This window comes from Pyxicephalus adspersus, chromosome 11, assembly GCF_032062135.1.
Source record: "Pyxicephalus adspersus chromosome 11, UCB_Pads_2.0, whole genome shotgun sequence".
Classification (NCBI taxonomy): Eukaryota; Metazoa; Chordata; class Amphibia; order Anura; family Pyxicephalidae; genus Pyxicephalus; species Pyxicephalus adspersus.
Window position 1 is genome coordinate 8187299 of NC_092868.1, and position 22943 is coordinate 8210241.

The 22943-nt window shown below is 39.7% G+C and overlaps 2 protein-coding genes across 3 annotated transcripts in view; one reads left to right on the top strand and one right to left on the bottom strand.

Moving 5' to 3' along the window:
- KCNN4 (potassium calcium-activated channel subfamily N member 4) overlaps nt 1-8827 on the top strand; it is a 42707-nt gene extending 33880 nt beyond the window's left edge. Inside the window, exons 5-8 of the mRNA XM_072425665.1 lie at nt 268-378; nt 3294-3412; nt 3796-3865; nt 4965-8827. Of these exons, the coding sequence (XP_072281766.1) occupies nt 268-378; nt 3294-3412; nt 3796-3865; nt 4965-5111 (447 nt within the window). The 3' untranslated portion in view covers nt 5112-8827. The remainder of the gene's footprint in view (nt 1-267; nt 379-3293; nt 3413-3795; nt 3866-4964) is intronic.
- A 2585-nt stretch (nt 8828-11412) lies between these two features.
- LOC140340801 (uncharacterized) lies at nt 11413-20255 on the bottom strand. 2 transcript variants are annotated; one of them, XM_072426188.1, is made up of 4 exons: nt 20204-20255; nt 17772-17826; nt 15358-15474; nt 11413-14156 (listed from the first exon to the last, which is right to left on the bottom strand). In XM_072426188.1, the coding sequence occupies exons 3-4, from the start codon at nt 15445-15447 to the stop codon at nt 11598-11600; spliced, it is 2649 nt and encodes an 882-aa protein (XP_072282289.1). In that variant the 5' UTR covers nt 15448-15474; nt 17772-17826; nt 20204-20255; the 3' UTR covers nt 11413-11597. The 2 variants fall into 2 exon arrangements, with proteins under 2 accessions (XP_072282289.1, XP_072282290.1); XM_072426189.1 differs by lacking the exon at nt 20204-20255 and adding an exon at nt 20064-20199.
- Nucleotides 20256-22943: the final 2688 nt, after the last annotated feature.

Consider the following 22943-nt stretch of genomic DNA (forward strand, 5'->3'; position numbering starts at 1 on the left):
ATATCTGCCATGCCAGTTAGTCATGAGCAAGTTTAGACCCTGGTATTAGAGAGCATTGTGTAATGAATGATTGCCATTTGTAAATATTATAAATTACATATATATGATTTAAAGTATTATTAGGGGCCTGCCAGAAAACACAAAAAACTGAAATACCACTTTTGGGCAGGGTTGGCTTCCAAAAACAAAACTTGCTCTGCCATTTTCTAACAGCAGACCAGCCCTTGTACGTGCGATGACTCACTTTACCTTTTATTTCTGTTTCAGGGAGTCGGATGTACAGCTCTAATAGTCGCTGTAGCTGCTCAAAAACTGGAATTTACCAAAGCTGAAAAGCATGTGCACAACTTTATGATGGACATACACTACATGAAGCAGGTAGGTCCTGCTGTGTTATAAACAAGCAAACTACAAATTGGAAATATGAAATTGAATCTTTACATACTGGGAAATAAAGGAACAGGGATGTTCAGTGTTCTGCTGCTTTTTGGCTGTCCAATCATAAGCTGGGGGTGGGGACTTGACCAAGCTGTATTCCATAGCTGCCACAGAAAAAGTGAGGTCACTGTTGGCTCTGCTGTCAAGACACATCAAGACAAGCAAGTGTTCAATCTCAGCACTGGCTGGAAAAAATTAGAAAACTTGCTGCCATACCAAACCTTTCCACTCATCCAACTCCCACCTATTCACTGTTTAATAAAAAGTATGACATCATATTGAGGGGTGGCAATACGATTGGTCAGCAGGTTGGACAATGGTCTTGCACCTCAAAATGAAACCCTAAAGGGTCATGTGATATCAAAACCAGGTATAAAAAAAGGAAGGATTTTCGTTTTTTTATACCTGATTTTGATATCACATGACCCTTTAGGGTTTCATTTTGAGTTGCAAGACCATTGTCCAACTTGCTGACCAATCGTATTGCCACCCCTCAATATGATGTTGTCATGCTGTAGCTGGAAACTTGGTTCAACTTGCTGATGGACCCTACAGGAATTGTCCACCAGGAGAAGAACACATGCACCCTTTGTCCAGAAATAGGAAGTTTTGGACCTCAGATTCGGGTAAGTATTTGGGATTTTGGATATGCTAGAGGGAGTATTGCATACTGGGAAGGAGAATTTTCTACCAGACTATACATTAGGACAGATCTCCTAGACTGTTTATTTACCAAACACGGTTCTTCAAGGTTGGAGAGTGGGATAGATTGCTTTCCACGTCATGGATCACATTTATCAGTCACGCACCTCTGATGTGTCAAAATGCCGTGGCCTATGGCGTCACATTCTGTCGGTCCCCAGGTATAGCCACATTGTGTAAAAACAAAGCAGCTATGGAAAGTTTTGTCTGAATGGGGCCCAGTTTGGCAGTGGCTTCCTGGTAACGACCTTGCCATTCTATTAATATGGGCTGTGGAGACTTTTTATCCATCTCTAGATCTCCTCCAGATCCCCAAGGTGCGTTTCATAGTCACACAATGCTGGGAGGCCAAGAATCAAGGGTTGACCTCTGGTTTCTTATTATAGTCAGGTCACAAGACCTCAACTTCCTCATAGGAAGCAATTTAGATTTCCATACAGGAAAACAGGCCTTTATGAATCGTGGTAAGGCAGATCTGCAAAGGGAAAGTCCTTAACTTAGAATGAGCCACAGAAAATAAAAGATCTCCAGATATGCTGTGAAGAGAGCTGTATACTTAAAAAGCTTGAATAGAATTCATGGATAGCAGCTGACCTATCATCAAAGTGTCACCAAGCTCAATCACAAGGAAGAAGAAGTGATGGGTGCTCATGACGTTTCAGCTCCATTACTGTCTAGTCCAATGTTTCCTAACCTTTTTAACATTAGGAAACCTTGCAATACCTTGGAGGTCTTCAGAGAACCCCTGCTATAATTTATAAACCCACAGATCACAGTCTATTAGTGGTGGTCATAGCGAAGAATTCCTTTTACGTTACTAGATAGCGAGAGGAATGTCAGCCATACAGATAGTCAACTAGATCATTGATATCTATTAAACTGACCTAGGATTAAAAAAAATTGCTCATTGTTCAAGGAACCTCTAGCAACCTCTGTAGGAACCCCAGGGCTCCATGGAACCCTGGTTGAGAAACCCCAATATAGTCATAAGCCGGGGACAATGAGATAACCGAGCTTTTGTTGCTTCAGGCTTGCTGGACTTTGTGGCAGAGTTGAGTCTCAGAAAAGGATTGACAAAAATAGAAACCTCATGGCCGGTAAAATAGTTCATATATCGGTACTTTAGCTTAAAATTTTGCTGTTTTTGAAAAATCCAGCTTTGAACTATTGCCAGCTTCTAAATTATGTCAAATTATCTTAATGAGTGTTTATAAGGCTATGATTAGAATGTCAAAATAATTAATGAGAGCAAAACAGGTCAATTCTAACAGAAGTCTGAGCAACCAGTCATCAGATTTTACTAGCTTGCTGCAGGGTAAAAAATAAAATTTTAATATTATATGGCAGTTACATAACATCTTGGATGCCAACAACTTCTATGTATTACGTGCATTAAAGCTGAATTGAACTTAGTTTATCAGCTAAAACATTTCAGGTGGAACAAAACAAAAAGTTCAGTTGGTTTCCTATGGAAAGCAGTCACAGCCTGAGCAAGAAATCATGTCACCTGCCAACTTGCTGTAGAGAAGAACCCTGGCTCTGTATGAGAAATGTGTGGTCTCTCTGCAGAGGTCTACCATGCCATCCTTATGAATCAAAGCTAAATATTGTCAAATCCATTCATGAGATTCGCTGATTGGAGGGCTACTCAACATGGGAGTGTTAAATCTCTGCAAAAAGACCACCGTATCCGCACAAAGAGCTAGGGTCCTTCTCTGCAGCATGCTGGTAGGGGATTGGCTGTTCTATTCAGGCTGTGGCTACTTTGTAAGCAAAACTGACTGTAAGTTTGTACCTGGAATGCATTCTGATGATTTAAACTGAAAGTTCATTTGAGCTTTATAATGCAGCTTCTATTCCCCACTCTTCAGAATGCACAGTTACCACATATTCTGAATTCTTTGAATGCGTTGCGTTTTTCAGATCTACCCACAGATTTTTAAGAATTGATTATGAAAGTGGAACTCCATATACTTTATGATGAATCTACAGACACTAATTAAAAAATGGTAATCATTACATACTCCATATATCCAGGAAAAACCTACACAATACTTGTATGCATTCAATAGGAAAAAATATGTGGTCCATTTAAAAGTCATTTAAAGTTGGATGCTCCTTTAGGCTGATGTGAACCCTTTCTGTTTCTACAGATTAAATCCGCGGCAGCAAATGTGCTTGGAGAGGCCTGGCTGCTCCACAAACACACTAAGCAACGGGACGGCGCCAAAATACGACAGCACCAGAGGGAGCTGCTGGCAGCTATTCACATGTAAGTCTTTTCTTCCAGGAATTGGGGAGTTAATTGCACTATAAACTTTACTTAAAAGCACATAATAATGCAAAGTATGGTGGGCTTTCCAATGTGAAAGCCTAGCACTGCCTATACTCGCTGCCTGTGTAATGATCTACTTGTTAGGACAGCGCTGTTTCTGCAGGCAGTATGAGGATAGGGGGACCCATACACATTACATTGTGGCTTTAATGACCCCTGGTTATGGTAAGAGTAATCTTCTTTGGTTGCAGAGATTATATTTCTGTCATCTGTACTTCTACACCATTTCTGTTGCAGCCACATTTTTTACTACATATTATATAATTAATATATAACATAAGGTATAGTAAAATGTCAATGTATACTGCTTTTCCTGACAGATTTCGTCGAAGGAGAATAAAACAGAAAAATCTGAAAGATCAGGTGAACGCCATGGTCGATATCTCCAAGGTACGTTCGTAAAAAGGCAACTGATATGAAACAATTTGTCTTATGATGAATATGCATTAACTATATTTAGAAAGCCAATATAATAAAATACACAGACTTAAATAAAAAGTCACCTCAAGGTAAAATATTTAAGAGATGAAAGCCTAACCACTTAAATATATTCCCCAACAACCATAAAGGATATACATAAAATTAAACATGTAATTAAAAAAAAGTCAACATTTTAGAAATAACACAAATTAAAGTGCCAAGTGACAATTAGAATGGTTGGATAGTCCTTTCTTGGTTGGCCAATTGTCCCATGTCCCATGGACCCATGGAAAGCCACCTAATATGCTCATGGTTGCTTCACTTCATTTACCCCTTTGATAATAAAAGGCAACCAGTCCACCAACCTGCACCTACCTACCCTTTCCTTGAAGGCACTTTTCCTTGGTTTCCAGTAGCAGCTCAACATATTAAAATCTACACTAGAAATTGCCTAATTGGAATTTTGGAATCTGATCTGTGATGCCACTCATTCATCCAGTGCATGCTATAGCTAGAGAGAACTTGACTTCCTTGCCAAGTCCCCCCATCGCCATTCGCCACCCAGGTCAACGGTAGATATGTTGGGCTATTAGCCTTGGTTTGAGAATGATAAGTATTTATTCCATAATTGATTATGACTTGACCTGCAGTTAGCAACACATAACATGGTGGTGGCCATTAAATAGGTACTTGATTCTCATTCAGACTTACAAGTACACCAGAGTAAAGTTCCAGAACCAATTTCTACTGTAAATCTGAAACCTAATTTTGAAAGTCAATTTGATGCTGGAAGCTGTATAGCCATGGACCATGTTCTTTATAAACATTCACTTTGGCCACCAGCCAACTAGGTACAAAGGTTACATAGTTCACTAGCATTCACATACATAGTTCACTAGCACTAACATAGGTCAAAGACCCCAGAAATATGTCCCATCAATGAAATGACAAATTGGTTGGGTCGTCCTCTAAATTTAAGGTTCCTTCCCTGCCCTGAACATAGATAGTTCTTAGTTTGAGCAATTTTGCCTTGAAATTTCATCTTAGAATGTTTTTAAATATTTTCCAGATGCAAATGATTATGACTGACTTGGATTACAACTTCACCTCTTCCCATCAAGACTTGGAGAAGAGGATCGATCAACTGGACAAGAAGCTGGATGACCTCAGCCGTCTAATCATGACAGCCCTGGAATCCCCTCAGATATCTCACTGACACAAAGATGTCAGCTTTCCTGGATTCTGTTTACCACTGGAGCATTGTCTTCCACTAAACTGCCCCTTTCGTTATCAGAAGGGTGGTGGTACACAACATTGACAATCTGGCTGCTTTTAGAACATCAATAGACTGATGAACTTAGATGAACTTATTAGATGACCACTTCTGGAGTGCCTTACTTTTTGGAATAAGAAAGCACTTGTGGACCAATGATTTTTATGGGACGCTTAAATGATAAACTGACATATCCATCATGAGATGGAATAAATGTATTTAAATATGGGAGATTTATGATGTAGATATACAAGATGCACATAAAATGATAAGTAATTACAGCAAGTACTTCCCTGGTTCTGGTATGTGCCTTGAGAATGACTGAGAGACTTGAGTTTCTTCTGGAGGATCCTTGAGCTGTGAGTATTTGACCATGGCTGTCTTGGGAGGTTAGGTTGGTTTGGTTTTAAGCATGGCAGGTCCCCGGGTATAAACTTGAAGCATGCCGGGTATTTTAAAGGGCCCAAGCCAAAGTTTAGCATAAACTGGACAAGAGTTAGAACCTCAGTGAGGTATTCTGTGTTCACATTTGTTCACGCTGTTTCCCGATTTCCATCATCTCTAGGACAAAAAGTGAGAGAGCTACATTTTGAGTTCCCTGGAACAGAAACAAAGGTAAAATGTTCCAACGAGGGCACTTGTTTTGGTAACAATTGACTGCTAGGGAATTTATCTTATTTTGGAGAGATTTCTTATGACATATTTCCTGTTTGGTCTATGGAACAGGAATTGCCTTCCAATTGTGTCCATTGGGACCCAGATGGAAAACAAGGCCGCCAAGGGGTTGTAAGTGTTCCCACCTTTATGCAGAAACTGTTTTGGCTTCTTTTTAAATCGATATGACCACTTCACATATGTTTGAAAAGTGCACAGAGGTGAGCATCAGCATTTCACAATGATAGGATTCTGAGAAGTATGCATATCTTAAATTAATTTACCAGAATAGCAGCACCCCTCTCCAAGCCTTTATGTTGGACATATATTACAGGACAAGGCAAGATTGCCTTATAATTTCAACTGCGTAATTTGCCAATTTTTTTTTAACCTTTGCCGATTAAATTGCCTGGGTTTGTAGTAGGTTTTCTTTAGGGCAACCTGTGGGTATCCTGTAAAGCAAGCTGCCCATGCACAGAGTTATTTTACTCATAGGAAGCTCCTGTAGAGGGTAGTTTCTTTTTGACTGCCATATTTTCTTCCTTTTTACGTTACAGGTCGCTGCAACAGGTAGGTGGATCAAGATTAGTTACTGCTACTGGGACAATTGCAAGTTACATACTCGCACAAGTCTCTAGCCAGCTGCAGCTTCACATACAGTTTGATTTTACATTCTTTGTTTGATCCTCCAGTAACTATAAAGTAAAAGGGCCTGTATATTTGAATGCACACAAGGTTAGTGTTTGTAGGGCGGCTCTCATGGTTTTGTTATATCTTAGGAAGATTGTACATTTGTATTGTGACATGTATAGCAGTCGTCATCATCTTCTTCTAGTTATGCAACTATACCATGCATGGAAGCCTAATAGGAATCTGTGACAATTGAAATATGGTAGCTGCCTTTGCCAAAGGTGTGAATAAGTTAAATACACATGCAAGAGTCTGGAAACATAGGCCTCAAGGTCTGTGACTAATCACTGACCTGTCAAAAATCGACCATGGACACTACACCCTTGAAAAACAAATAATCAATGCCAGCTCACAAATTATCTCATCAAAGGTTTTTTTTCAAAGTCTAACTGTGGGCTCCGGACCTTCAACCACCCTCATCTTTCTGCACTTCTGTACTGGAACATTGGAATGAATGGCACAGCTTATTAAAGTTGGTCAAACAGTCTGTGCAAACTAGACTTTGAATGTCACTTAAAAATAAAATTATTCACTGTGTAAAGGAAAATAATAACCCGGAGTCAGTTGCCTGTGGACATGGTCTATTCTTATGAACTGAATGATTGCGTATGCACAGAATATTATGATTAGAACAAAATCGAGTTAAAGCTCATAGTATTTAGATTTCTATGTTCAGATGAAATGAGCATTTTATGGCTGCTTTGGGAAACAGCTCTGTGTGTATAACCAATGCTTAAAGTGTCATGCCAACCTCAGTGGAAGACGCCAATAAGATGTTACCCGATCAACCAGGATTCTTGTTTTCATTACACCTGGAAAACCTCATTCATTTGTTACTAACAACATTGGGCCTGATTGATAAAAACTTTCCAAGAGTTGAGAAGGGAGACTATTATGGGACAACCTGGGTGATCCCAAAAAAATTACAATGGTTTTCTTAAAAATCATTTGCTATTAACTGGCAAATGTTTTCAATCCTGGACCAGATCCATTCCAAGTTTGTTGGATCAACAAGGTTCTTCCATGGTAGTCTCTTTTCCAGTTTTAGAAAGAGTTAAAAAATCAGGACCAATATCTCTTTTCCTTATTCCTTATTTTACTGGTTTATAAATTGCTTGTCTGTGACCTCCACTATGTGGCCAAAAGATACCTGACCATTAAACTGAATTAAACTGGTGGACATTGCATTTCAAAACCATGGCCCATATGTAGCTTGGTAACTTTGTAGATAACACAGCCTCTACTCTTCAGAAAAAGCTTTACATTTTGGAGCATGTCTTTGAGAATTTGTATCCATTCAGTAAAAAAAAGCATTTGTGACATCAGGTACTGATGTTGAACAAGGAAACCCTGCTCCCAGTTAATGTCAACGGTGGTTAGTAATGTTAAAGCAGAACTAAACCCTCTATACTCACCTGTCCCATTCTCTCACAGAACATCGCCATCTTCTTTCTTCTCTTGCTATAGACGATCTCTCACCATCATAATAGGCTGGGCAGAGGCAATGTAACTCCTAGGCAGGCGTGCGGGAGATCTGGGGAAACTGGCATTGTCGGGAATCCTGGCAACCAAAGATGAAGCTGCACAAGCAGCTCAGCTTTTTGACTGACACCTGAAGCGATTAGGCAGGTGGATTATTGCAGAAGAGACATCACTTGTCCCTTTATGAAATAATGACCTGTCCGATCGTGGATTTTTAAAAGTGGATCAGGGCTACATTTTGTCCATTCACGTTCCTCAACAGCCACCTCGTGTGTAGGGCACAGTAATGCTGCAACATAAATGTGTTTTCTCCAAACTGTTACCAAAATGTTGGAAGATCACAACTGTCTAAGATGCCTTTGAATGAATTGTACAATTATTTGTACGTTTCATCTAAACTCAAAAATTTGGAAAGATGTTGACATCATTTTGGCCATATAGCTAATGCACTGGTCAAGTGGTCACACAGGTTTTATATGAATATGTCCCAAATTTATAGCATTAAAGGCTAATATTCCAGTAAAACATTGCTAATACCATGCAAACCTTCTACACTGGGGCCCTCACTTTCAGGGTCACTGCCATAGTCACATCAGCTATGATTATGATGAAATTACTTGATTGATTTTGTATTGAATGAAGCTGGTAGGCTACAACAGTCACTCCAATGCTACCAAGGAATAAAAAATCATTTTACAGAGATTTTGTTTTATTACAATGCAAAACGTGTTTCCTTATAGACCTATGCAAATGTGTTTTATATGCCTTTAGGTTTGTATAGAATATATCAAAGAAAAAAATAAAAAAATTAAATATGCAGATGATGGCTTCTACCTTGTGTTTCAGGTCTGTCTCTTTCTTAATACAATAGTGTCAGATTTATACTATGGGATACTTACCTCCTTAAGCTGATAAAGCCCAAGGCAAAGACTGTTAAAGTCACCAGGTTGGTGTGATTTTTCACCCCTGGAAGTGTGTCCAAGAAAGACTGGGGTTAGAGAACAGGGTTGTATAAAGCGGTCTGTGTTGGCAGTAACCAGAAGTAGATGCAAATATGCAGGTAACACCTGGAAGTTACATATAGTAAATTATTTTGCTTAAAATTGCATTTTTTGATAAATTACCTTAACATATAACATCCTCTAGGTATATTCCTTTGTTCCAAAGGACCTAAGCCCACAACCAATCCTAGTTCCATTGCAGGGCGCCATCATCTTCCTTCTTTCCTATCTCTTGCTATCTTGAACCTGCACACAACTGCATGGTAGTTATCTCAGGAAGAGATGATAACTCCCATGCAGAAGTTCATTCGTTCCTGGCATGCGCAAGGAAGGCCAAGATTGTCAAGTTTGCACAGCTCAGCAAAGTTTGGCTTCTGGGCAGCATTTAGAAAGGTAAGAATAGTTATTGTCACTAGTTCCTTTCTGCAATAAACATCTGCCTGATTGGTAAATCCTCAAGGTTAGACTTTAGTTTCATTTTAATTCAACAACAATCTGCTTTTATCATTATTTAATTATTAAGTATATCTAAACAAAAACATACATTTCATATTCTGCAGCTAACCAGTTCCCAGATCTAGTGGGTACATTTGTTTCCTTTATAGCCCATAAATAAAAAAAGTTCCTTTTCATTCCGCAAGAAAGCCACTTTGCTTGTAACTTTCTGTGCAGCAAGCTGATAGCTCAAACAATGTGATCAGCTCTTACCAGTACTGTTATGGAGAGAAGAAAGTAGTTGTAGTCCAAATCAGGGGAGCACCCTGGGGTGACTACACTGCTCATGGAAAAATCCAGTATATAACACTTTATTTTAGGGTTTGGATATACTTTAAAGATGACCCACAGTGAGAGATTATGTAAATTAATATTGCTGACCTTATACTAAAAAAAATAGTTTAAGTGGCTGCTGTTCCGATTTTCTGCCTTAAATATCTTCTGAAACATTGATCCAGGATGAGTATGCAGCTCAGGTGTTCAGTAATTGCAACACATTCTTGTTTCAGGTGCGATCCCAGAAGATCAGCTTTGTATCCAGGCAAGTAGCACTCTTTAGAATGAATTCAGCAGTGGCACTTTCTAGTATAAGCCCACTTAAAAATGAATAAAAAAAAAAAGTGTCTCTTCTTTAATAAAAAAAAAACTTACCTGCCTTAGTGCAGTTTTATTAACTAAATCAGTGTGCATCAACCTTTTTAACAGGGGAGAAATAACTTTCAGGCTGTAAGGAACCTTTGCCATAATTACTATATCCACAGCTCACAGCACAGCTTTGCGGTTTTTAGGAAGAATGCTTTTTACATTGCTAGCCAGTGGTAAGAAGGTCATCCATAAAAATAGCCAAAAAGATCATTGGTGTCAAGGGTATCTGAACAGAGAGGCACAAATTGATCATTGCTCAAGGAACCCTAGCAACCCTGGATGAGAAACACTTAACCAAACTCATCTCTCCAGGCTCCATTGCCAGCATCTTCACCCGGTGGTCTTCTAGGTTCAGTAGCAAGCACGCAGGAGATCATTGGTTTCTGGCACTAGCTATGCTACGATCAAACACTAAGCTGTTAGTAGACATGTACATTATATAGATTCAGAGCAGGCAAGTAACTTATTTTTATTACAGAGGGACATCTTTTGTCCCTTCTGCAATAAAACCCTGGCTACTAACTTTTTTTTTAGCATAGTTCAGTTTTAAATAAATCTTTTTAATTTGCTGCACCACCTAGTGTTTGACCATTAGTACTGCAGACCATAAAGTTTTGAAGAATAAACATTTTAAGATCCCTGCTTTTACTATTACTACCCAGAAATGCTTCATCTTATGCCCAACATAGTAAGTATGACTTCTTTGGGTTAGGCCTCAGGTTTACATACTGTAACTGCAATGTTATTTCCTACAAACCACTGTTTTGATTGTTAGATGGTTAGTTTCTAGTTGCTCTAATTTTTATTGATGGCTTTTATATCAGCTTTGCTCTGGGTAATGTTAAATTTAGTTTTACATCATAGGCCTGATTTATTAACCTCCCTGGCAGTATGCATATTAAGTATTTTAAATGTAAAAGCAGTACATTTAAAAATACTTTTTAATTTTAAATTTCCTGCCTGGTCCCTCCCTGAATGAAGATGAATGATTATGAGAGGACGTAGGTGATCCAGCAATTCTGGAATGCATTTCTTAAAATCATTTCCTAATATTTTTTAAAAGGTTTTCAATTCTGTATCAGGTCCGTTCCGGGTTTGCTGAATCTCCTCCAGTCTTGGATAGCTTTAGCAAATGAAACCCCATGTGTCACCTGAGACACTGCTTGGGACCATTTGGGTAAAAAGGCTACAAGAACCAGCAAACCAACATCGAGGTACGGATCACTTTTCAGGAAGTTACTACCCCATTAATAAAAAAAAATTCAAGCAAGGCCCCATAATTTTATCAACATTGTTTTCAAAATCTTTACTTAAACCCATTTTTTAAATAATACTTTCCGTTTTTAATTAAATTTTTTACACCATCTAACATTTTACACATAAAATATATTCTCTCTGTATCTAAGTAACTTTAAACAATTTTACCAGTTTTGTAAGTTCCCCTTTAAAAGAGCTACCATGGCTATACCAGTGTTTCAGGACAACCTGTCAGTCGCAGTTTTGGTTTGGACTTTGCCTTGTTCTTTAGAGAATGCCAGAGATATTTGGACAGATTCGTAAAGCGGGTTCCACATTTGCATTGAAACTGGGATGCCAATGGATGAACCCAGCTATGGGCTTGGAGCTGGCGATACCCATGTAGCAACTTATTGCACACTGCGCAAAGGAAGTCCGTTTCACCCAGATGTTGTAGCTGGTGAAGCAGGAAGTGTAGGGAACCAACTGGCATTCGCCCGCAATCACAATGGTGCTTTTTTAAAGTGCTCTTCTTCCGAAAATCCTTAAGACGATGATGCTTTACCCGCCAGGATTGATAGAAACGGACACCGCAATCACGACATCTGTGAGGGGGCTTAGACCTACCTAAACACTGTGCCACTAACTTGGATGGCAAACTTGGTAGAGAATATGGTTTTCCAGATGGTTCAGCTTGTGGTCTACCAACCTTCTTCTCTGCTGGTTCCGAATACGTTCCAAAGACCTGTTTCTCTGCTGGTTCTAACTGCAATTTAAGGGACTCTTCAGATTTCAGCTTGGTTTCAGAGACTTGAGCAACATCCTCCACTACTTCTTCAGCAATCCCATAATACTCTGCTTTTTGAATAACAAGGCCTGCCTTATTTAGCAGAATCTCATGTACCTCTTCAGCCCCTACTGCAAGCTCAAAAACCGATTCCAGTGATGTTTGCGGGTTACGTTTTACCTCTATATGTTCTGCACATTTTTTGACAACCTGATCACACAAAGAAATGCTGTGTTGTTCATTTAGGCTTAGCTGGCTAACTAGCCTGCAATAACCTTGAACTTTTCCATCATCAACCCAGGTACCAGACATTCCTTTGTTTAAATCTCCATCAAAAGCGATGTCATGATCCAACGGGTTTTTGATGTCAAAGTCCTGCAGGTGTTCTTCATTTATGAGAGCTCTTTGGGCTTCAGCTATAACTTCTTTTTGGAATTCCTGTTCTTTCACATGCCAACGACTATGTGAAAGGAAGGCACATCGTTTGTTGAAAACTTTTTCACAATATTGGCAGGTGAAGATTTTCACAGGGCTAGTACATGCCGTGTCACTTTTCCTTGTTTCTTGGTTGGTCCCTTCAATAACAGTCACAGGCTCTTGGCTTTTCAAATGCCAGAGGGTGTGAGTGGTGTAGGAACAGTGCTTGTTAAACACTTTACCACAATATTCACAGGTGAATGTTTGAGTTGATATGGCACAGTCAACATTTTTAAGACCTAGAAGAGGAGTACTGACACGCGGGGTAGTCCCATAATATTCCTGGCTTCCTGTTGATGGCTCCACAAGTTTACTTACCATAGAGGATATTAAATTTTTTTCCTTGACATGCCAACGCATGTGGTTGGCAATTGAACAACGCTTATTGTAGACTTTATCACACTCTTGACATTTGTAAATTTTTGTAGCATTATGAGAGGTATTGGTGGTATCAGCTGGGTTCTCTTCACTGGTTTGGAAAGACAAATGGTGGTTCAAGTTAGTCCATTCACCATTTATTTTACCTAACTGGGGATGGATACCCTCTGTTTGTCTTGCCGAGTCCTGTTCCTTATTTGCTTCAGGAAATATTGGACTACAATTGGTCAGATTCACAACAAAAGAGTTTTCAAAGGCTGTCAAGTTTTGGGAAGTGTCATTACTAGAAATGCAAAATGCTTGCCTGCAGGTACTTCCTGATTCACACTCGTGATGTCCACAAGAAACATCGCGTTTGCTTTCTTGAAGGACTCTTCCTGATCCCAAAAATGGCTCCTGTCTCCAGGTTAGAATTTCTGAAGAACCAGGGTTGATGTCTTCAACCTCTTTCCCGTATTGTCCTTGTAAGCTCTGGAGCTCTTTCTGGGCTTCAGCACACATCTTCTCCAACCTATTCATTGTCTCTATGTTATTGCTATTTTGTTGCGTGCCCCCTAATGCCATCTTAATGCACACATGGTTCTCAAGATTGTACAAACGCCCAAACTGGCGCCCACACCGCTGACATTTGAAGCTTCTCCCCAAAGGATTGACTGACTTGTTACAATGCTTTTGGGTATCATAATAGCTGTACTTCCCCACGCTCTCTCTTGGATCTTGTCCGCAGGATAAAGTGGTTTCTGTGTGCACCCCTGTAGAGTAAGGCTGTACCTGAGAAAAGTTTGAGGACGAGAGGGCCTCAGTGCAAGAGATGCTTGATTCTTCTAAATAAGGTGCTATAGAAAGAGCTTGTGCTAGAAGGTCTTTGCTGTATGCATTGTTCAAAACAAGAGAATGGTCTTCCCTTTGTTCTCCATTTATATAAAAAAGGCCTGGTTGTGTCCCTGTGGTGGATAACAAACTTTTCTCCAGTTCATCATTTTCCACAACTCGATTCTTAATGTCAGTATCAGGACTCTGCATTTCCAGGGTCTTGACCTCTGGGGACAGGGAATTAACATATTGTTCGACTAGGCTCTCGTCACTGCTTGAGTCATCAAAGTAAGGGAGGTGGTGCCATAGAGGTAAGTCCCGCTTATTTTCCTGGAGAGAGAGAGAGAAAGCAACAATAAATTCCAAAAACAAAAATACAGTAAGCTGGTAAAGTCCTAATTCATAATATACATGTATGTAGCCATACACTATATGGTCAAACGTTTGTGGACACCTGGCCACCACACCATACCTACCCAAGAAGGGTAATAGCCATGCATCAGTACTGCTTCAAAACATTTTAGAAAATGGAGCTTCTAAATGTTTTTCTTACAAAACATGGGGAGAAACTTTTTCTGTTATATATTTTTATGCCTACTGCAAGAAAACTGCTCTCATCCAACAGTGGTGCCCTTTTAAACGAACAGGCAACAATTACCACACTTTCTAAGGGCTGTGGAAAGAAAAGTGAGGGCTGTTTTACCTACTAGATTGACAATCTCCATGGTTTTGGAACGGCATGTCCAACAACTCCAAAAATATTTGGTCATATAGCATTTTCAGGTGGAAAAGAAAAAAAAGTAGGGGGTCACATGGCAGCTGAAACTTGTTCTAACAAAGGCTGCTAGTGCCCTAATGTGTTTCTTCCTGCAATACCAAACATACTGATATCATAAAGCCATCAGCATAAGTGTTGTACAATCATTAGATTGTTAGTTTCTGTAGAAAACACAGACTGATGTGAATCATCCATCTATGTACTCCAAGGTGTTACCTGATATAATGGAGACTGTGACAACAGTTTGGGAAGGCTCTGCTCTCTTCCAGCATACCTACATACAAAGCCAGCTCCATAAAGGGAAGGTTTAATGGGTTTGGATTAGAGGAAGTTAACGGATTTGTACAAAGCCCTTACTTCAACCTAACCTTCTGGGACCTTTTTTAACATGGTAGAACCTTACAGAATTGTTTTCAGGTCTTCTGGGAATTACTATATCCACAGCTTACAATACATTTGCATGTTGGTCAATGGGAAGGATTCATCTTATATTGCTGGCCAATGGGAAGATTGTCACCCTTACAGAAAGCCAAATAGATCATTGGTGTCACTTACAATGGCTTGAGGGGCAGAAACTACTCAATGCTCAAAGAACCCCTGGCAACCTTTGGAGAAAACCTACTTCTTCAATCCAAATGAACCTCAATGACAAATGGAATTGGAATAATAACCGTGAGCCAGGTCTTCTCCAACAGTGGTACCCGACCTCACAAATGCTCTGCACAAATTGGAAGAATAAATAAATATACCTACCAATTTTATTAAAATGTGATCTTCTAATGCTGAGGAGCCATCATTGAGTTCTACTTCAGCACCAACCTCCATGCCATGAAACATATCCATGCTAAACAGCTACTTGGTCACAGTACCCTGTTAGGTGACACAAACAAAGTAGATAACAGTGAGATGAAAGTTGCTTCCCATTTTTAAACACCCTAGCTTCTTATATTTTAGGACTTTAAAACAACCCAACATGTTTAGAGCTGCCTAATGGTAATTACTACAAGCCTTAAAATTTAAAACTCTTCAGAATTACTTTGAAAGTACATAATTCTTGAAATGACAAAGCTCTGCCACCAGCCAAGTAGACATGCACCACCATTGCAGAGGGTTTCAGCAGATGCGGTTGCTTGGAGAGATATACATTTATCTGTCTCATAAATCTATCATATTACTCTAAGAATGTCTCAGTAATATAGAATAAGCATGTAACGGTGTCGTTCAATGGACAATGATGCTTATGTTTGGCTTTAATGGAAGGAGACACAGACTGATAAGACTACAGGAAGCTTACACCATCAGTCTCACGGAAATCTATAATTATTGGAACCCACCAAAAAATTTATAAAAGGTTGGCATAAAGACCACATTTCAAGGGGAGCTAAATGCTAGGTAAACACTAATTTTACCCCACACAAGCCTCCCCTGTGACTGCCACCTTGAGCAAGCCAACAAGAAATGCTGGGCAATGCTTCCCAACCAGCAGTTTTTGGCCTTAGACTTTCATGCACAAGTCACATGGTCCTGAACAGAGGTACCCTCGGGCAGACCCAACCAATTAGTAGCAATCCTGTCCTTCTGACCACTGTGGATGTCATCTAATGCTGGCAGCTGAACCTTGGCCATGCTGGCAGGGGAACATTAGTCAGCCTTATCTGATGGAATAATGAAGAGAGCAGCAGAAGAAGGAGAAGGTCAGATTGGGTGTCGGTGTAAATGTAGACCTGCTACAAATCCAATGATCTGTAAATGCCCAAACCAAAATTTATCATCATCAGACTAAGGCTATGAACACCCGTCGGATGATTCCTGCCTGAAATGAACAGTCGCGCTCCTATTGGGCAAGAATCTGACGTGTACATTGGTCGTTCATGGATCTACCATCCTGGTTGATCCATGGATGACCGACGGAGAATGGCCACAATTTAGGTCAATGAAGAAGAGCACAGCAGCGTGCCGCTTGCTCATTCTCCCCTCTGCATAGAACAGAACAGCGCTTGTTCATTCATCTGTCGCTCTTTTGGTATTTACAGCGACAAATATTGAACATGTGTACGCTTCCTAAAACTGGTTTGCCAGATGGGTATGAAAACTAAGAATGCGCACAGGTCCTGATTCCTGGTTCTTTCAAAGGATAGATTCCAAACTGTGCAGTCTGTTACAGTGCATTATGATGAATGCTTTATGAAAATAAAAGAAAATTACCTATTTCTTGGCAATACAGCAAAGACTTAGGAGGGAATGAGCCCTAATTAAGTTCTCTAGGCCAAGGACATCATGTGTGAGGACAAGAAGTGGAAATAAATTTAGCATCTAAGTAGCGATAGTAAGAAGGACAACATGGAGAGCCCATGGAATGGAGGAGTGGGGAGTACAAGGGAGAAGGGTACAATAAGAAAGGGGGTAATACAGATGAATTATTGGTCCAAGGTGAACAAAAGAGTCTCAAACAATAGAAAGCTGTGTTATACTAGATAAAGCATTTCCAGAATAGTGGGTAAGGATACGACAAGCCACCCGGGACTGCTGTGACTCAAACACCAAGTCACATTGCAGTTACCCACTTATCAGGGGCCCAATTTCAACCAATGCCCAGGAGCAGCTGAAGGATAGACATTTTCTGGGCTTTAGGAAATGCCTGAAAAATAAAAAGCTATAGGAGCGGTTTCCTAGTGTTGCAGTTGGCATGCAAATGCTTGGCAGAGGTCTGATGAGTATTCATATCCATAGGAGCAGTTGAGCGGCGTACCGCCCATGACATGCTACATGTAGTCTCAGCACCACCTAAAAACTGTAACACAACCACCACTACCTATAAAAAATAAAAACACATCTGTTTCAGTAATACAGAAGGAGCATGGTGGCTTCTGCTTTATATTTTCAAAGCAGTGAAATGCTAGGAAATGCAAATCTGAGCAAACCCCTAGGATAGTTATGGAACTCCTTGTTGGGACTACTAATATCCCTAAAAAAAACTAATCGAAGGGGGTGGGATTTATTATTATTAAACAGGATTTATATAGTGTCAACATATTAGGCAGCGCTGTACATTAAATAGGGGTTGCAAATGACAGACTAATACAGACAGTGATACAGGAGGAGAGGACCCTGCCCCGAAGAGCTTACAATCTAGTATTTACTCAATTTTCCCCTTATAGTTTGCTTACCCTTTACTCAGATTATTCGGGGATGTTGAAGAGCAGCCATTTCTAAATGTGATATCTGTAAGAGAGTAAAATATGACAGTTATATAAAATAAGTGAAATTTGTATACCCTTAACAAATCTCCACTTTAATTCCACACATTCCATTGATTAATCCGTCCTTTAAGGCAGATTCTCACCTGCTTCTGTTACAAACACCATTGTTGTGCTTTGATGAAACAATTTAAATTGAGGGCCTAGTAAGAGAATCCGCACTGCCAACATCCCTGGATAGGAAAAAGTTTACCATGTCGGACGGTTAACAAAATATTTGCACTTTTTACAAGGATCCCCTAAAATTTTATTGCACATGTATAGTATATCTTAGTATTATTTTATTATTATTATTATATTGTTATACTTAAAGATGGTATTGTATATAGCATGTATAGATTTATGAAGGTAACGGACTAGTATTACTCTATAATTCAGTTTGTATCGTATGTCTCTACCACCCCTGAGGAAGCCTAGGACGGCGAGACGCGTCAGAACCAAGACGATTGCAATTGCACATTGTACATTTTTTCTAACTAGCATATTATGTTGGAAGTGTCACAGTGGTGCAATTGTATTGTGTCTAGTGCCAAGTTGGCCAAACTTCACCTACATCAGATTTTGCTTTTATTTCCTATACACCTAAAAAATCTTTTGAAACAAGAAAACTTTGTTTGATTGCCATAAAAATCCACTAATGTTTTTCTTTCTTATCCTCATACCTATTGGTAGAATTTTGATATTTTATCGTGGATTTATAGGGGCTGTTCCTCGATTGATGAGATTCTTCCTGGGGTCATCAGTGTAATCACCCGCTGGTAGCAGGCAGGTAGTCCAATTCCTTTTCAACAGGAACCAGAATTTGTAATGTTCTGTTGGGCACATGTAGGCTATGATGTTCACATGTAATCCTAGGTATTGCATGCTGAGACCTGTAGTACTATAACACATAGTAAACACAACCCTTATTTTATGTACAGCACTGCGTAATATGTTGGTGCTATATGAATTCTGTTTGATAATAACACAAATTGTCTGTCTTCTAGGGCAGGGGGGCGATCTTACTAAGAGCCCTGCCCGGGACAGCAGGAAGATAGCTTGACATACTGCAATGCATTGAGAGGCATGAGGCTCCTCACTGCATTTGTTAAACCATAATATAATGGAAGTTGTTAACGGACATATACTGGTAATCCAACATGGCGGATCACTAGCAACCACCTAAGACATCTGTAGACACCTGTATTCACATTAGATGATGACGTCATAAATAAGAAATAGGAGTACTTGGAAATAGGAGAAAAACAAGCTGCATGCCAATGTCTAACAAGCATGCTGGGCCATGCAGTTCTACAAATGCAGAAGCCACAAAATGCGTATGCATGCTCATTGCAAAAGTGTTATGCACATGGCCACCAACTGCCTCTGTCTAACACGCATGCTGGGACGTTTCTACTAAAGCATAAGCCACAGAGTGCAAATGACTTTTTCATTAAGTATGCATGTGTGATCTGCAGCTTTTACTTTCGTAGAACTACAGGTCACAGCACAGCCATCAGACGGAGGTACCAGGCTCCTGTTGTCCTGCCAGGCTTGCTGGGGCTTGTAGTTCTACAAGAGACACAAAAGATGGTGCATTTGCACTGCAATTCACGGCTCCTGCTTCTGTAGAACTACAAGCCTCAGCACGCCTGTCAGAGACACAGGTCGTTGCATATGCAGTGCTCAACCCAGAAATTTTTATAAGCCGGGTGGGAAGAAATTGTAGGTGGGTGGCAACCCCTGTATTGTGACCAAACTCTTTAGTAACCACCCAAAAAGTGCCGGGTGGTGCACCCAGCTAAAAGGGCCTGGGGAGAAACCTTATATGGCTTATTTTACAGCGCATGCATGCACATTTTTGAGCTTGTTTGACATGCATGCTGGGGATTATAGTTCTACAGAGTAAAAGGCAAAAATGGTACACATCTGCTATATTATAAAAGCTGCATGCAAACCTCTACCGCTTCTGACAAGTATGCTGGGATTTGTTGTTCTACAAAAGCAGAAGCCACAGCTTGCGCATACTATAAATGATGTATTACAACAGTCATATGCAAACTTCCGCCTCTGTCCCACAAGCATGCTGGGCTTTGTAGTTCCACAAAAAAAAACCCCAGACGAATCTCACAGCATTGCTGCTAGCATACATGCAGCGCTGCCTAATATGTTGGCGCTATATAAATCCTGTTTATTATTAATATTAATAATAAAGCTACTTACTGGAATGCAATGAAGGGCAACCAGGACTGCAAGTCACTGTCCTCCCTCTTTTAAACAGGTACATCACAAGACAATAACCAATCAGAGAAGGCAATGTGACTCCCAAAAAGCCTGCAAAGTTTCTCCTAATCCCCACTTACCACCAATATAACCCCTGCAACCAGGAAATGAGACATTGGAGCTCCAACCTGGAAACACTCTGAACTCACACAGCATGCTGGGTGGAAGTGTAGTCCTGCAAGTTTGCAACAACTACATTACCCATCATGCACCAACTACATTACCCATCATGCAACAAGCACACAGCCTGCAGTTGGGCTGCAGAGATGCTTTGCAAGGCATGTGTTAACCCCTTCACTGCTGAGCTGGCTTTAACCCTCTTCGACACATGCCATACAAATAACAAGCAGGAATGTCCAGAGAGAAGCACGATACCAAAATGCCAACCATTAAAAAAAATAATAAAAATAAATAAAAAATACAAAACGAAAAAAAATATTCACAATTAATATAAATAATTCAATGTTGGCGTCTTTATGTGCTATTATGTTTTGTTTTACAGATGCACTGTCCTTCCTAGCGCACGGCAACGCACAAATAAAGTACATGCGGTACCGTGCGTTGTGGCAGGATTGCAGGCTGGCTGGGCACAAGCAATACCATGCGTTGCAGACCTGAACCTGGTCTTAGCATGTGTTGCTTTAAATTCGAACTTTCACTAAACAAAAAAACACTTTTAACGGTGAAAAGCCCTCGAACAATCCACAAACCGAGCCCAGTGATCCTGCATGGTCTTTTGGTCAATTGGTAAAAAAAAAAATGCCAATCTCACTGCGCATGTTTTTTTTACAAGAAAGCCCCTGATGAAACATGTTTTTTTGACCTTCAGTAATTGGTGCCCTGTCCTGAATGAAATTGTTTTATACTTATATGGCTAAGGAGTAGTAATATTAATGTGATTTCCAATTTTACTTTCTTGATTTACCATAGTTCAGTTATTCCAATAATAGTTTTGAGCTGTACCTTAGCCACTAGAGGAAGGGTAAATTACCCAGTAAAAAGCCTAACAAAAGTTTAGAATACCAAAAGTCGAACATTTATGATCATCTCTGACAAAACAAAAAATGTCTGGACAGTTCTCCCAATGTTGTTTAAGTGATCTGCCCTGCTAACCATCGGATAACTGAACAGTTCTCTAATAGGGAGGGCATAGCGGGGAGACTCCTTGCCCTCCACAAAACATACAGTTAGGTCCATTAATATTTGGATAGAGACAACATTTTTTTCTAATTTTGGTTCTGTACATTACCACAATTAATTTTAATGATTCTGCGATCATCCGCCACTGTTGTCTTCCGTGGATGTCCCCGTTTTGGAGTCAATTGTCCAATTACTTCTGAGCCCCTGAAATGAAGTGATTGTGTAAAAATAGGATTTAGTTCCTCACATTTTATGCAATCTTTTTGTTCAACCCACTGAATAAAAGCTGAAAGTCTGCAGGTCAGCTGCATAGGCAGCATGGTGGCTCAGAGGTAGCACTCTTGCCTTTGCAGAGCTAGGTCCCAGGTTTGAATCTCAGGATATTATCTGCATGGAGTTTGCAGGTTCCTCCCGTGTCTTTGTGGGTTTCCTCCCACATCCCAAAAACATGCAGTGAGGTTAATTGGCTTCTCTCTAAAATTGTCCTTAGACTGTATAAATGACATATGACCACAATAGGGACATTAGATTATGAGCCCCTTTGAGGGACAGTTGGTGACATGACTATGGATTTTATACAGTGCTGTGTAATATGATGGTGCTATATAAATACTATATATAATAATCTGAGTTGTTTCATTTAAACTTAATTGTGGTAAAGTACAGAACCAAAATTAGAAAAAAGTTGTCTCTGTCTAAATATTTATGGACCTAACTGTAACAGCTCTTTCTGTGCACTATTTTTTTTTTAGTGACTATTATTGGACATCTGTACAGGGCAAATGCCTTGCATTGAGGAAAGAGAAATAAATTACAACTACTATGTAGAACTGCAAAACAGGATATATTTAATGTACAGCGCTGCATAATATGTTGGCGCTATATAAATCCTGTTTATTATTATTAATAATAATAATAATAATAATAATAATAATAATATATGTTTATATGCAGCAATCTACAATTTACTAGTCCATAGATATGGTGGCTGAATTTATTTCCCTATTTTTTTAAAGAAGTTTTCCCAGCCATCTGATTCTGTCATAAACACACTTTCTGTCCCAGGTTGCCAGCATTGGCTCACTGAACTGTATCTTTTAGGGAGCAGTGTTGTCTTGTTAGGCCACCTTACTTATCTGGACTATTAATAATATACAGTATTTAATGTACAGCGCTGCGTAATATGTTGGTGCTATATAAATCCTGTTTAATGTACAGCGCTGCGTAATATGTTGGCGCTATATAAATCCTGTTTAATAATAATAATAATATTTATATAGCACCATCATATTACACAGAGCTGTACAAAGTCCATAGTCATATCACTAGCTGTCCCTCAAAGGGGCTCACAATCTAAAGTCCCAACTATAGTCATTAATGTAGTCTAAGGTCAATTTAGGGGGCAGCCAATTAACCGCATGTTTTTGGGAGGAAACCCACACAGACACAGGGAGAACCTGCAAACTCCATGCAGATAGCGTTCTGGCTGGGATTCCAACCTGAGACCCAGCGGTGCGAAGGCCACCGTGCTGTCTACCCTTTTACACAAAATGACATTTCGGAGTTTAGGTACGCTTTAAGTCAGCCCATTCTAATGAGCATCCTCAAAAACGGATATGCTACATTTTTTTTTGGCAAAGGGTAGCAAATAAAAGCCGACGCTAGAATTTTATTCCCCCA

Excerpts from the sequence above, each read along its gene's own strand:
- LOC140340801 (XM_072426188.1), bottom strand. The coding sequence starts at position 15,447 with ATGGATATGTTTCATGGCATGGAGGTTGGTGCTGAAGTAGAACTCAAT. Across the intron at positions 14,157-15,357 it reads ATCACATTTTAATAAAATTG|GAAAATAAGCGGGACTTACC; the intron begins GTAGGTATATTT and ends CTCTCTCTCCAG.